The sequence below is a fragment of the Aulonocara stuartgranti genome (genome assembly GCF_965226115.1).
Source record: "Aulonocara stuartgranti genome assembly, chromosome: 17".
Taxonomy (NCBI): domain Eukaryota; kingdom Metazoa; phylum Chordata; class Actinopteri; order Cichliformes; family Cichlidae; genus Aulonocara; species Aulonocara stuartgranti.
The window spans coordinates 29,367,670-29,381,208 of NC_138953.1; the positions used below are offsets into that span (position 1 = coordinate 29,367,670).

Sequence of the window (13,539 nt, forward strand, 5' to 3'; positions counted from 1 at the left end):
GCAACACTGTTACAGCCTCTCAGAATTCCATTATTTCACACAGACTAACAATTGGCTTTTGATTAAAGGCTGTTGATTAAAGGTTTGGAGTGTATCTGCAGTAGTGACTTATTCTTTCTGTACTTTCAAGTGCACTATTCATTTGTATTTATTGCCTGCAATTGAAAACCTGCATTTAGTTTCTCGTGTGTATATCATCATACTGCTTGAAAGCCTGGCTAAACCACCTTCTCAACAAAGGAATCTAGCGTAAAATTTTCACTGAACCAAAATGAAACATTCAAAGGAACAAATAAAGATCGGCAGGGACAAAGCTGCCACCATTGTCTAAACAGAAACCTGAAAGAAGTCATATGGAAACAAAGACCAGGGCATTTATCCTAGGTACTGTTTCCCGATGTCATTTACTGACACTTTGTTTTCCTTCTTCTGTTCAAAGGCACCCATGTAATGGAAGGCTCAGGGAAAATGTTGGTCACTGCTGTGGGTGTCAACTCTCAAACTGGAATTATCTTCACTTTACTCGGAGGCGGGGAAGATGATGATGACGACGAAGAGGAAAAGAAAAAGGAGAAGGAAGAGAAGAAGAAACAGAAAAAAAGTCAGTATGCTCCTCTGCTTGTTGCCCTTATAAACTCAGCACAAACACAGACACACAAAGAGCATTGTCTTTACCATTAGTTTTATAATCTGCAGAAAAATGTAGTTATAGCAGGGTTTATATGAATGCAAAAAGCACTGATTTGACCTTTGTTTATATAAAACAACTTTTAGAAGTTGTCAGAGGGTCACAGTAGACGACTTATTTTCTGCCAACCAAATCGGCTATTTGTAGCTCATCTTATGTATGATGGTAGAGTTCTCCTCATTTAAATCAGTAATTTGAAGAATGATTGGTCTAATTACTGTATAAAGAGACATTTATCAGTATTTTCTTATACGATTAATTAGTTTATTTAATCCTTAAAAATCCTTATGTTCCTAACTCTGTGTTGCATTCTTCTACAGATAAGAAGCAGGATGGTTCTGTAGAAAATCGAAAGAAAGGTGAGTAACTTGCCCACACACAGACTGACATGCTTAACCACATGTAATTGCCATACAGCTTAGTGCCTACATTTAGGTATTAGCCTTTAGCTTCATCAGTGGGTCCCTCCCCATTTAACAGTCCTGAGGGTAGGTTACAGCCCCAGTCTGTTAATAATTGGCCACCATAATTTCATGCAAGTAATGAGGAATTACATATTTTTGCATGACCCTATGTCAGCATATACTTAGTACGGGCTGTTCTTGGCTCTCCATTGTACTGTCTGGTCCTCCTGTCTGTCTCTCTCTCTTCTTTTCTCGTCCTTCCCTGGCACATTGCACTTCGAGCAGCAGGTGCTACTGAATCCAGTTATAGCGATTAGTGATGAGGAGATTAAAGCCATGCAACAATTCTGGGGCCAGAACATCTGCTTTCCCACCCATCTCTCTCTGACTCTCCCTCAGGCCCCCCTCAATTTTAATTTCTATTGATGTCCCAGACTGAACTATTCAGAGTCAAACTCTGAGACTTGCACTGGTGCAATTTCAGACCGATAACAATGATAATGAGACTCTTTAGTGGTAACTCAGCCAGCGAGCCAGCCTTGTTCTGCTGGGACACTATGATCAGTAGTGCTTGGGTCTGTGACCACAACCCTGGCGCTGGTCCCTTGTGCACAGATTCCCTCTGCCTGCCAGGAATCAGCAGTAATCCTTTAGACTGAGATTACACCGACCATGTAAGTGCAGAGCAAGCCACAGTCCACAGCAGCTGCAGTAGCCCAGTGCTCTTGCTTCCTGCTGCATGCATTCGCACACAATACCGTGCTATTGTCCATACCATTGTACCATAAATAGAGCCTTTAGTATCCCCAAATTGGACAAGGGCTCCCCATGCTTTAAAAGAATTGTGTACTTTGTTTAAGACTTCAAAATGTTAAGAGAATATTTCAGTTGTCCTGCAGGAAGTGCCATAGCGTCAGTGCCCAGGAAAGCTAATGATTTTATCATGGTGCGTGACATGACAGAGACCAGCCCCTGCTGGCCTGCCAGCTGCCTCTTCTCCTCCTTTTGGCATTAGAGGCTTTGTGTGTCCAAGGTTACCTAGTTAGATGTGGGTATGGTATTCCCATTAGTTCTGCAGGAACAGAAAGTGGCCCTGAGGGAGATTGAGAAGAGAGGTTTATGGGAATTTACCTGCAGAAGGAGGAAGAGTAGGAGATGCCTCAAATAGATCTGTCACTAGCTAGGTAACCTGTTCTTTAAACCTCTTGGCGGAAGTATGGTAAATAATTCAAAATCTTTCAACTAACTTCTGTGCCGTCAGCTGACAAACATAATTACAGTGACATTTCCACAGTTCCTGGGATAACAGGGAAGCAACAAAGCATGCTATAATTTTGAGTGATTTTATTTAATCAGTTAACTTGTGATACAGTGCTCTACATATTCTAAATATTCTCATCATACAGCAATTTTTGTGATCCCGTTTCAATCAACTTGTTCTGACTTGTTACCTGTAAAGTCAGATAAACAGATATTTTATGAGGGGCAGAGGAAATCTAGTCCAGGCCTGTTGTTGAGCTAGATTATATGCTATAGACACGAAATATAAAAACTGTTCTCGAGTTTTCTAATATTACCAGAGAGATGAATACGTTTATTTGACCTGTATCAACCTTATTCACCCACAGCTGTAGAATGCAGTTTTTATTTCTGGTCTTGCAAATTGGAAGCAAATATTCAAATGTAGGCTTGACGTGGCACCTGATCGTGAATGAATACTCTGTGTTCATAACTGACAAATCATAACTGACAAATCAGCATACTTTCATTTCAGTCGTTGCTTTTTCCATAAATCCTAGAGTCTTTCTTAAATGAATTTAACACAGTATTCCTTTATATAATTATTTAAAACACTCAGCACCAGTAATGGCCAGTGCAGATTTGGAATAGCCAGGCCCTTTTTAACAACCTTGTCTTGTTTTCTCTGCTGCAGCTAAAGCCCAGGATGGTGCTGCAATGGAAATGCAGCCTCTGAACAGTGACGAAGGAGCAGATGCAGAGGAGAAGAAGAAAGCCAACCTGCCAAAGAAAGAGAAGTCTGTTCTCCAGGGAAAACTGACCAAACTAGCAGTACAGATTGGAAAAGCAGGTGAGTCAGTCAAAATCACTCTTTCTGGCACAGCTGAGTGCTGTAGATTGTAAAACATTTTATGTGCTTGTACTCTCATGCCCTTGTGTTCACTCCAACTTTTTTTGGGTTGTACGTCTCCAACTGTTTATATTGTATAATCACAATTACACCCACTATAAGCAACATACTGCTAAATGTGTCCTGATAGGAATATAACTTAACATCTTTCTTTTCTCTCATGTTTTGCCTCTAGGTCTGGTTATGTCAGCCATCACTGTTATCATCCTGGTGGTGCTGTTTGTAGTGGATACCTTCTGGATCCAGAATCTATCCTGGGTTAAGGAGTGCACACCTGTTTACATTCAATTTTTTGTGAAGTTCTTCATCATTGGTGTCACTGTTCTTGTGGTCGCTGTTCCCGAAGGCCTGCCACTTGCTGTAACAATCTCCTTAGCGTATTCTGTTAAGGTGAGACTCCTAGCCAAGTGACCTGTGCACGAACTAACCACCTTACACTTTAGCCTATTAAAACTAGAAGATCAAGCTGCTAAAATCTGGTTAACAACTTGAGGAAAGGGGATCATTACTTGGCTTTAGGGTATTATTTAGCCAACATAGGGCTTTAGTTAATCAAGGAGTTAGTCATTCAGTTGTAAAATCTCACCACATTTATTTCATGAAACAAAAATAAAATGTTTTCATTATAGAAAATATAGCTTTCAGTGTTGTCAGACTTTATTTTTTTTATCTTCCTACAGAAAATGATGAAGGATAACAATCTGGTGCGTCACTTGGATGCCTGTGAGACTATGGGAAATGCTACTGCCATCTGTTCTGACAAGACTGGTACACTCACCATGAATCGCATGACTGTGGTGCAGGCCTACATCGCTGAAAAGCACTACAAGAAGGTCCCTGAACCAGAGAACATCCCCTCCTCCACTTTAGACATCCTGATTCTGGGCATGGCAGTCAACTGCGCCTACACTACTAAAATCATGGTATGCTTGTAAAAAGCAGCGTACCTCTAAAATTGACTGTGTAGCACATTAACTTTGTCTTCACATTTTTCTTTTTTTTTTTTTCTTTTAGCCTCCAGAGAAAGAAGGGGGTCTGCCACGACAGGTGGGTAACAAGACCGAATGTGCCTTGCTCGGCTTTTCTACTGAGTTAAAACGCGACTACCAGGCTATCCGCAACGAGATTCCTGAAGAGAAACTCTACAAGGTCTACACCTTCAACTCAGTTCGCAAGTCTATGAGCACTGTGTTAAAGATGGCTGACGGCAGCTACCGTATGTTCAGCAAAGGAGCCTCAGAAATTCTCCTAAAAAAGTAAGAGACATTTTCACTTTTCATGTTCGTTCACATGTTCTGCTTTTCTATGATTTGTTTTGTTGTTGTTTTTTTGGCTGGGGGATTGTATGGTTTAATATTATCCTCTTAGATAATAATTCCTCTATGATTTCTTTACTGAAGAAGCATGAAATCATGGATGTCTGATCAGCTAAATGAAAGGTTGTTCCATAGCTCTTTTTTTTTTTTTTTTTGTACTCATTCGGCTGGCCAGACTTTGCTGTAAATGATATGTGTAATGGCTTAAGCAGCTAAGAAGTTCAAGTGCATCCCACCCAAGCCCCTTACGTTGTGACTTAAAAACAGGCACTGAGAAAATGAGCCGGTAACAGCTCTGTAAGCCTCTTAACCAAGCAGGCTTCTTTTTAACCCATAGAGGGCTTAGTGTGACTTCTTACTGCTGCAGCTCACCATTCAAATGCTTTGTCTTCTCCTCTTCTCTTACCCTTTTATTAAGTCTAAATGACATTTTTTACATTTATGCGTCTGTACCTATCTCTGTCTTTATCCATGTTTCTTAACTCCAAGCCATTAATGGCTTTCATCTTTGGATGTTTCGCCCTCCTACACGTTCTTTTTCTTTCTTTTCCTTTACATTTATGATTTAATGTGTCGTCTTTACACATTTCAGGTGCTATAAAATCTTGACAGCTAATGGTGAGCCAAAGGTGTTCCGCCCACGGGACAGAGATGACTTGGTTAAGAAAGTGATCGAGCCCATGGCCTCAGAGGGCTTGAGAACAATCTGCCTTGGATACAGAGATTTTCCTGCTTCTGATGGGGAGCCTGACTGGGACAATGAAAATGATATCCTCAGTGGACTAACCTGCGTCTGTGTGGTTGGCATTGAAGATCCTGTTAGACCAGAGGTTAGTGGCTACACTAATGTTAGTGAGTTTATGCACAAACAGTTTCACTTGTTTGATTGCTAGTAAGGAAGCTGTCTACAAAGGTAGAGTATTTATCTGCACTTCATTTGAAGGTCCGTCTTTTGGCTTTGAGTCAGAACCCATTGCTTGATGTGGCACATTAAACAACTTCACTAGTTGCAAAGTTGCACTCAAAAAGAAGTATTTAGAATGATTGTTGTCCAAACGTGTATGAAGGAGAAACGGCCACACTGCTGATACTGGCAGATTGCTGGAATTGGTGACACTATGATGTGTCTATCATTAAGAAACCATAATTAGATCAAACATTAGAATACGTCAATTCTAGTTGGCTGACAGTTCTATGGAAACTGCTGTTTGCAGAGTTTGCACTCAATTTGTGGACCAACCATTTTAACTAAACTCAGCCACATCAATGACTCCATTTCAGGTGGTTTGGAAGCAACACAAAATAAATGATGGGTGAATGTAAACAGTAAAAACAATAGACTTAATTTAGCAGTCTATACTAGCTGAGGTGAATCTAGTTTCCAAAAATAAAGTGATTCAAGCTGTTGGTTTAAGTTTTTTGAGCATTTAACAAGCACATGTAAAAGAGCTTTATTTGTCAGTTGTCAGCTTTATTCATCTACTGGACTGTTGGGCACACACACTTTTTAAGCAAAGCAAAAAAAAATATTTCTTTAAAGGGAGCGCTTACTCCAGGAGGACCCATTTGTTATATCAATTTTATAATTTCCATATCTGTATGTACACAAGGGTTTTCTAGGGTCTGAGTGACATAAATGTTTGTCATCAGGGTGTACCTGAGACTCTGTGCAGATGTCAGAGTATTCTCTAGTTTGCATGCAAACGTATCCAGGCAACTTCTACACCTCAAAGGCGCCATCTGTACATTGCATCCTACAAGTAGACAAGAAAGCACAACTATGCTTCTGTGGTGTTTGCAACTGTTTGTGGGCGTTGGTGAGGGAGTATAATCCTTGCCTGAAAAAGTTAGGTCATTTTCTTGCTAGATGCTTCACTGTCGCTCATTTAGTTGGCTTTCTGCCATTTTATGTACTGGACAGGTGTACTGGGCTTGGTTCATATTTTTTTTAACGAAGGGGCCCATTATTTCCAAATCTCATCCTTTTTAGTTGAACACTTAGATTGATGATCCCTAGTGATATTTCTTTTTTCTTTTTCCTGTGCTTTTGTGCTTCCCTTCAGGTTCCAGATGCTATCAGGAAATGCCAGCGTGCTGGCATCACCGTGCGGATGGTGACTGGGGACAACATCAACACAGCTCGAGCCATCGCCACCAAGTGTGGCATCCTACAGCCTGGAGATGACTTCCTCTGCGTGGAGGGAAAAGAGTTCAATCGCAGGATACGCAATGAAAAGGGAGAGGTGGGCCACAGCAAAATAGTGTACCTCAGAGACTGTTGCAGATGTGCTGTTTGGATTCTATTAGGGTTTTGTCTCATGTTTCTAGATTGAACAAGAACGCATTGACAAGATCTGGCCCAAACTTCGAGTATTGGCTCGCTCTTCCCCCACAGACAAACACACCTTAGTCAAAGGTAGTTATGTTTCTCTGACATGGGTAAAAATGGAAAAAGTGAACTAATGTGTTTGTTTGTTTTCTTCTTTTGCTGCTAGCCTTTTTTTCTTTTCTTTTTTTCCTTTTCTTTTTTTTAGGCTGTAACGGTTTTATTTTAAAGTTTGACATTTTTCTGTTCTAGGTATTATTGATAGCACAGTGGTAGAACAGAGACAAGTAGTAGCAGTGACAGGAGATGGTACGAATGATGGTCCTGCCTTGAAAAAAGCAGATGTTGGTTTCGCCATGGTAAGTTACTTGTGTATAATTTCTTAAATAAGGTTTAATCATAAATATAAATTGGGTCATTCTTAACATCAACATCTTGCTCAGTATCCCATGGTAACTCTGGCAGTCAACTAGAAAGAAGTCAGAATTTAGGCCACTTAATCATCTTGTTAAATATTTGGTGGATAGCTGGAACAGATTCTTAATGATCATCTTGTTGTCTCCAGGGCATTGCTGGGACAGATGTTGCCAAGGAGGCATCTGACATCATTCTGACTGATGACAACTTTTCCAGCATCGTTAAAGCTGTCATGTGGGGTCGAAACGTCTATGACAGCATCTCCAAGTTCCTTCAGTTTCAGCTAACGGTCAATGTGGTGGCTGTCATTGTAGCATTTACAGGAGCATGCATCACACAGGTTAGCACCTAGATATTGTAGGGTTATTTTGTTTTTGATTTTTTTTTTCTTTATTGCGTGTCTGAAGAGTTATTTCACTGTTATGCTCTGAATGGAAATTAACTTGGTACCACGGGCAACACATTGAAAGAGCTGAAGCAGAGGGAATGAAGATCCAGCAATAAACTGAGGAGAAATAAAGGCTTTTATGTATAATGTTTGGAAATTTGGGAATTTGTCCTTGTGGAAATGCAACAGTATCCAAGAGCAGCTTACCTGGCTCTCATGTCTTCGTTCATTACGAAAAAGATTTGTTTGTTTCCTACCTGCCATCAATCTTACACCTCATAACAAAATATGTACTCCTCAGTGCAGCCACTGCTCCAGCTCATAAACGTGTAATTTGGCTCGTGGGGATCGAAATGTGTTTAATAGATGATCTGAATTTCCATAACCTGATTTGGCGACTCGCTCTCTTGCACTAGGACTCTCCACTGAAAGCTGTACAGATGTTGTGGGTCAACTTGATCATGGACACTTTTGCTTCACTAGCTCTGGCCACAGAGCCCCCTACAGAAGCCCTGCTGCTAAGGAAGCCATACGGCCGCAACAAACCTCTTATCTCCCGCACCATGATGAAGAACATCCTGGGTCATGGAGTTTATCAGCTAGTCATCATTTTTACATTGCTCTTTGCTGGTAAGGGTTTTGTGTCTGAAGATGTTCTCTGTACCCTGCACTGTTATCCAAGATTTTCTTTTTCTTGACTGGGATATTTTTTTTTTCCCCCCTCTGTAGGAGAGAAATTGTTGGACATTGACAGTGGCAGGAATGCACCCCTCCATGCCCCACCCTCAGAACACTACACCATTGTCTTCAATACCTTTGTAATGATGCAGCTTTTCAATGAGATCAATGCCCGTAAGATCCACGGTGAAAGGAATGTCTTTGAAGGCATCTTCAACAACCCAATCTTCTGTAGTATTGTCTTGGGTACCTTTATTATTCAGGTACAGTAGACTAAGACTTATCTGAAGCATCAGTCTGCACAGGTGAAATCTGAGGTTTTACACTTTGATTAAGTCTCCCTCTCTTGCTCCTTTTTTTATTTTATTTTTTTCATAGATTGTTATTGTGCAGTTTGGAGGGAAGCCATTCAGCTGCGTGGCTCTGACGACTGACCAGTGGCTGTGGTGTACTTTCTTAGGCTTCGGCTCTCTTCTGTGGGGACAGGTATGAAAGTACAGCTGAGCTTTACCTTTTGTTGGCAAGGTACAGAAATGCGGTATTACACTGCCCCCATGTGTCATCTCTAATCTAGTAGGTACAGGGTGTTGTCAGAGACGTGTAACAGTACATTATGTCCCGCTGCTGTGAAGAGATTAGTAATTAGTAGTTGATTGATTGATTTTTTTTTTTTTTTTTTTTTTTGGGGGGGGGTAGCTACCACAAACACATGTGGTCATCAAAGTTATTCAGTTTTATTATTTTAATTTGACCTTTAAGGGGATTATTAAAGTTATTTCTTTTGCAGTTGTTTCAATTTTGAAAAGTTATTTAAATGTAGTAAAATATTAGTAGTTTAATGGTACATGTTTTAAAATTTAAATATTATACTTTTTGAGTTCTTTACCTTTTATACATGAGTTGAAAAATATAGTTTGTTTTTTTTCTAAGGATTGAAGGGTGAGATCGCTCACTGCAGTTTATAGTAATGACTGGAGGTTCATAACAAATGTTTAATGTTGTTCTGTTTCACATCTATCCTGATCAGCACTTATATTAATATCAGTTTTGCCAGCTGGCGTCACCAGCTTTACATAAATGGGACTACACCAAGTCCTATAAAAGCACATAGCTGAGAGTTGAGGAACTGAATTGAATAAGTACCAAGATTGTTGGTTCCAAAGCAGCGATTGCTCTGTTCTTTTCCTTAAAGGCCGGTCGGTCCCCTAAATAGACGCTGACAACATGTGTTCACACACCTGTTGGTGCATGGAGTTCAGCAGTCTTCAATTCTAGGCCGCGTGACACAGTCGACTGGGATCTTTTGGCACATCGGTAGATTCTTAATGCACCCTCAGTATCTTAAAAGCTGAAGACTCAGAGAATTACATATTTTTGAAAATACATATTTAGAAGAAACCCTTAGTGTTACCAGGCTGTACAGTTACAGTTAATATGGGTAACATTACCGTAAGCTTGTTTTGGCTGCTGTCTTTTTAATAAGGGGTTGCCATACTGGATGGATCCATTTTTACACCAGATGGATTTGTGTGTTTTGTATATTAGCCAAACAGTGTGGAACCCTCGTAGTGGATTGTATTCCCACAGACCAGAGCAATGGTTAATGTCCAGAGCAATGTCGGGGGTTTTGTTTTTGTTTTGTTTTTTTGTTGTTGTTGTTTGGTTTGGGGTTTTTTTTTTGGGGGGGGGGGGGGGGGGGGGGTGTTATCTGATAACTTCTAATTATGACATTGTGTGATTTAAAATCACCAGACATGTGTCTGACTCATCTGCATTCCACTTTGTGATCTTTGTGGCTAGTGCTTGAGGAGTAAAGTTTCTGCCTTCTTGTTAAATTGACTGAACAGCATCTGCATGTGATCATGTGCAAGGATCCTCCTGTTCATCAGCAGTGGGAGGGGCTTGGAGCCCAAGAGCAAACCGCATGTTATTGAACTGGCCATCAAATTTTCATGGTCACTGTCCGCTTAATGTCGGCGATGAACTTAATCACGGCAGAACAAGCCATGATTAAACTGCACGGGGGGCTAAAACTTCATCAGGAGTCACGGTTGCTCACTTGTATCCTCATTGTCTTCCAGGTTATCTCTTCAATACCCACCAGCCGCTTAAAATTCTTGAAAACAGCAGGCCATGGCACCCAAAAAGAGGAGATCCCAGACGAAGAGTTGGAGGAGCTGGAGGACATGGATGAGATCGACCATGCTGAACGGGAGCTTCGTCGAGGCCAGATCTTGTGGTTCCGAGGCCTCAATCGCATCCAAACTCAGGTGACAAGTCTCAGCAGTTTCACGTGCAGCACTCACCACCACACCCCAACACCAAGGGAATCAAAAGCCATAAACCCTTTAACTCTCTACTGCTCTTCCAGCTTAAAATCTATTTTGTTCTTTCTCTTGGCATTCCTAAAGAATGGCTTGTGCCCTTAAAAAAAAAAAAAAAAGCCTTTCTCTAATTTTTCTGTTCTGCTTCTGAGCTAAAGCAGGGTCCTCTGCCTATGTTTTTGTTTTTTATTTGACTCAGTCTGACTCTATCTGCTAAATCTAGTTTGAAGGTACTGATGAGAAGCAATTGGATTGGATGGACAGCACGATAGAACAGCTGAATGTTTAGAGTATTGGCATGGCTATAGCTGGAAGTATGGAAGGAATCTGCAGAGAAAAGAGTGAAAGTGAGGTCAGATTTTTGGAGTAAGAGCTCCCTCCGATCAGTGCCTTTAAACCCAACCGTCCCCCTTTTTCCTCTCTCTTTTAATTATAATGTCTAAATCCAATTTCAAAGTGCCATTTTTTTCTTATGGTTACTGGTGCCTTTTCTTTATTTTTCTCTCTTTTCTCTCTCTCCTCTGGCTGTGTTGTGTTTTTATTTCCTCTGGGCTTTTTCTCCTGTCACGCTGTCTGATTCTTTGCAGATGGATGTAGTGAGTGCGTTCCAGAGTGGAACTTCCTTTCAGGGGGCTCTAAGGCGGCAGGCCTCCAACTCCAGCCAACAACAGCACGATGTAACCAATGTTTCTAGCCCTACACATGTAGCCTTTTCTACTACTACCACTTCTGCCACTGCCGCCAACACCGCTTCTGCCACTGTGGGGTGTGAGTGCGTGTTCTCCTCTAGTGCATGAGACTTTTATTTCTTCTTCTAACATCTTCCTTCTCCACTCTTCTTCTCACCTAACGTTGACACTTTTCCCCTCTCATGCTTCTCCTAATGTTCTCCCCTGTATTCTTTAAAAAAGACCTCAAAACCACATCTTCCATATTGCTTCGATAACACTGCTCTATATATATGTACCTTGTAACCAGGTCGCTTCTACTGTCGAGGTGTTATCTCTGTGTCATCATGTTTTCTGTTCTGCTTCTGCTTTGGTCTCAGAAATGAACAAGGTTTACTGTTATTTCGGGGGGGTGATGTGTATTTACTATGATTTTTAAAAAAACAAAACAAAAAACAAGTTATATTCTGAGTTGACAGTCTCCAGGTTTGTCTGCAGCTGCCTCAGTCTGCCTTGTGCCTCTGTAGCACTCATGGGTCTTTGTCGCAGCTCTCTAGTCCCTAGCTAGGTAAATGTTTTGAGTATATGCCCATGATCACGGTCTAAAAGAGTAGACACGAACTGAATGTCAGTGGTGAAAATAAGACCTTGGCTTTTCCAGAAGAAATGGTTTGCCGCAATAGCATCAAGTGGTAATAAGCTGTAATTTACTGGTGTCTTTGGATGCACGGCCTTTTAACATCACGCTATTCATCCGCTCACATAGGAAGGTCACTGTGCCGAGACTGGATTTGGTCATTTGATGGTGGTGTTTCCAAACTCCTTCCTTTCGACCCTGTGCCTGCTGACAGTGACACTTTTTGTTTTTCTCTTTCAGAGTTTAAAGACAGACCACCTGACGAGCAGGGAATTTTAAATGTTTTACAGATGTCACAAAAAGAGTAAAATGGAATAAATGACTGTGCTCTTGAATGTAAACTTGTGGGATTTTTCTCAGGCACATCAACAGCAGAGCCGATGTTGTTTTTGCCTCTGCAATATTGACAAATCGTGCAGTGCTGCAGCAACATTTAGTTCTATTTTTAGGTGCGACTTCTTCAGATCTCTGGACCTGACACTTATGGGTGCTTGTGGGCTTCTTCATTATTAACCTAATATTTTCCTTTCAGGTTTCCTTAAAATATTTGGACAATTTTCTGTGTGTGAAAGCTTGTTTGTTGGCAAAATGTGTCCAAAGGGCAGGTTGCTGCCAAAATGACCTAAAAACAATGAATACCACTGACTCCCCACGTATTCTTCTTTAGATTCTGTGAAATGTGTCATGGGCTATACTCAAAGGTTTACTACCATTGAACACAAGGTAGCGCCGCGCTCTGCATGGGTTCAAAGTCTCTGGTCTCGTTTGTGAGTTCTCGCTCTTTGTGCTGTTTTTGACATGTATACCAGCTTGTAGACATGCTTGGCTGCTGCAGCTTTCTTTCTTTTCGTTTTTTTTTTTTTTTTTTTTTTTTAACTCCACAAGCATAAGCTATAACTGACCACCCCTCTTTTTGTCTTTCTGTCTCTCTCCTCTTTCTGCCTCTCACCCTCAGTCTTTACTTTGTCTCACTCTCTCTTTCTGTCTCTCTTCCACTCCTTTCTTTTCTCACTCTCTTTGTCTCCATCTGTCCTTTTCTCCAGCTGTCCTTACTTTTTGATCAGCATGCCCAACAACAGTAATTTCTTGTGTCCAGCTTCTATCCCTTATTTTCTCTTTTGGTGTGTTCTTGTAGAAAGAACGCCATTCCCCTCATTTCATTTCATTTATTTATTTATTTTTGGTTCCCTTTTGCATTTTAATTAATCAGACACAGGACTCTACTAAGTGTTTTGTGAAATACTAATACAAAAAACACATTGCATCAAGTTTGACACTGGTTTGTACTCTCCCTGAGATATTGACCGATTTCCTGAAGTTGCTTTTTAATTACTCTTAAGACTAGTTTCAGGTTTTGTCTCCAACAGATTTAGGTTTTCTGTCTCTCAGAAAGTCTTTAATATTCAACCAGCATTCGATTTGCACACTTCGCACATCTGATCAGTCCAGCCCATCAGATTGCAATTGAAAGCCTTTTATGGAACAGTGATGGCTTGAAGCGTTATATTTTCATTCGCTCCTTCTGTACCAAATACGGCATAAAG

At 40.8% G+C, this 13,539-nt stretch overlaps 1 protein-coding gene across 5 annotated transcripts in view; it reads left to right on the forward strand.

Moving 5' to 3' along the window:
• The window catches only part of atp2b1a (ATPase plasma membrane Ca2+ transporting 1a), a 142,690-nt gene that overhangs the window by 124,295 nt on the left and 4,856 nt on the right, over positions 1-13,539 (forward strand). For 4 of the 5 annotated variants that reach the window (XM_082511843.1, XM_082511842.1, XM_082511845.1 and 1 more), the window contains 15 exons: positions 440-601; positions 1,009-1,047; positions 3,026-3,181; positions 3,417-3,631; positions 3,922-4,164; positions 4,256-4,497; positions 5,150-5,387; positions 6,621-6,800; positions 6,886-6,973; positions 7,136-7,242; positions 7,449-7,640; positions 8,105-8,318; positions 8,418-8,629; positions 8,745-8,852; positions 10,448-10,636. In XM_082511843.1, coding sequence (XP_082367969.1) covers positions 440-601; positions 1,009-1,047; positions 3,026-3,181; positions 3,417-3,631; positions 3,922-4,164; positions 4,256-4,497; positions 5,150-5,387; positions 6,621-6,800; positions 6,886-6,973; positions 7,136-7,242; positions 7,449-7,640; positions 8,105-8,318; positions 8,418-8,629; positions 8,745-8,852; positions 10,448-10,636 — 2,585 coding nt within the window. Of the gene's footprint in view, positions 1-439; positions 602-1,008; positions 1,048-3,025; positions 3,182-3,416; positions 3,632-3,921; positions 4,165-4,255; positions 4,498-5,149; positions 5,388-6,620; positions 6,801-6,885; positions 6,974-7,135; positions 7,243-7,448; positions 7,641-8,104; positions 8,319-8,417; positions 8,630-8,744; positions 8,853-10,447; positions 10,637-11,277; positions 11,368-13,539 lie in introns of all 5 variants that reach the window. The other variant, XM_082511846.1, reaches the window with a different exon arrangement.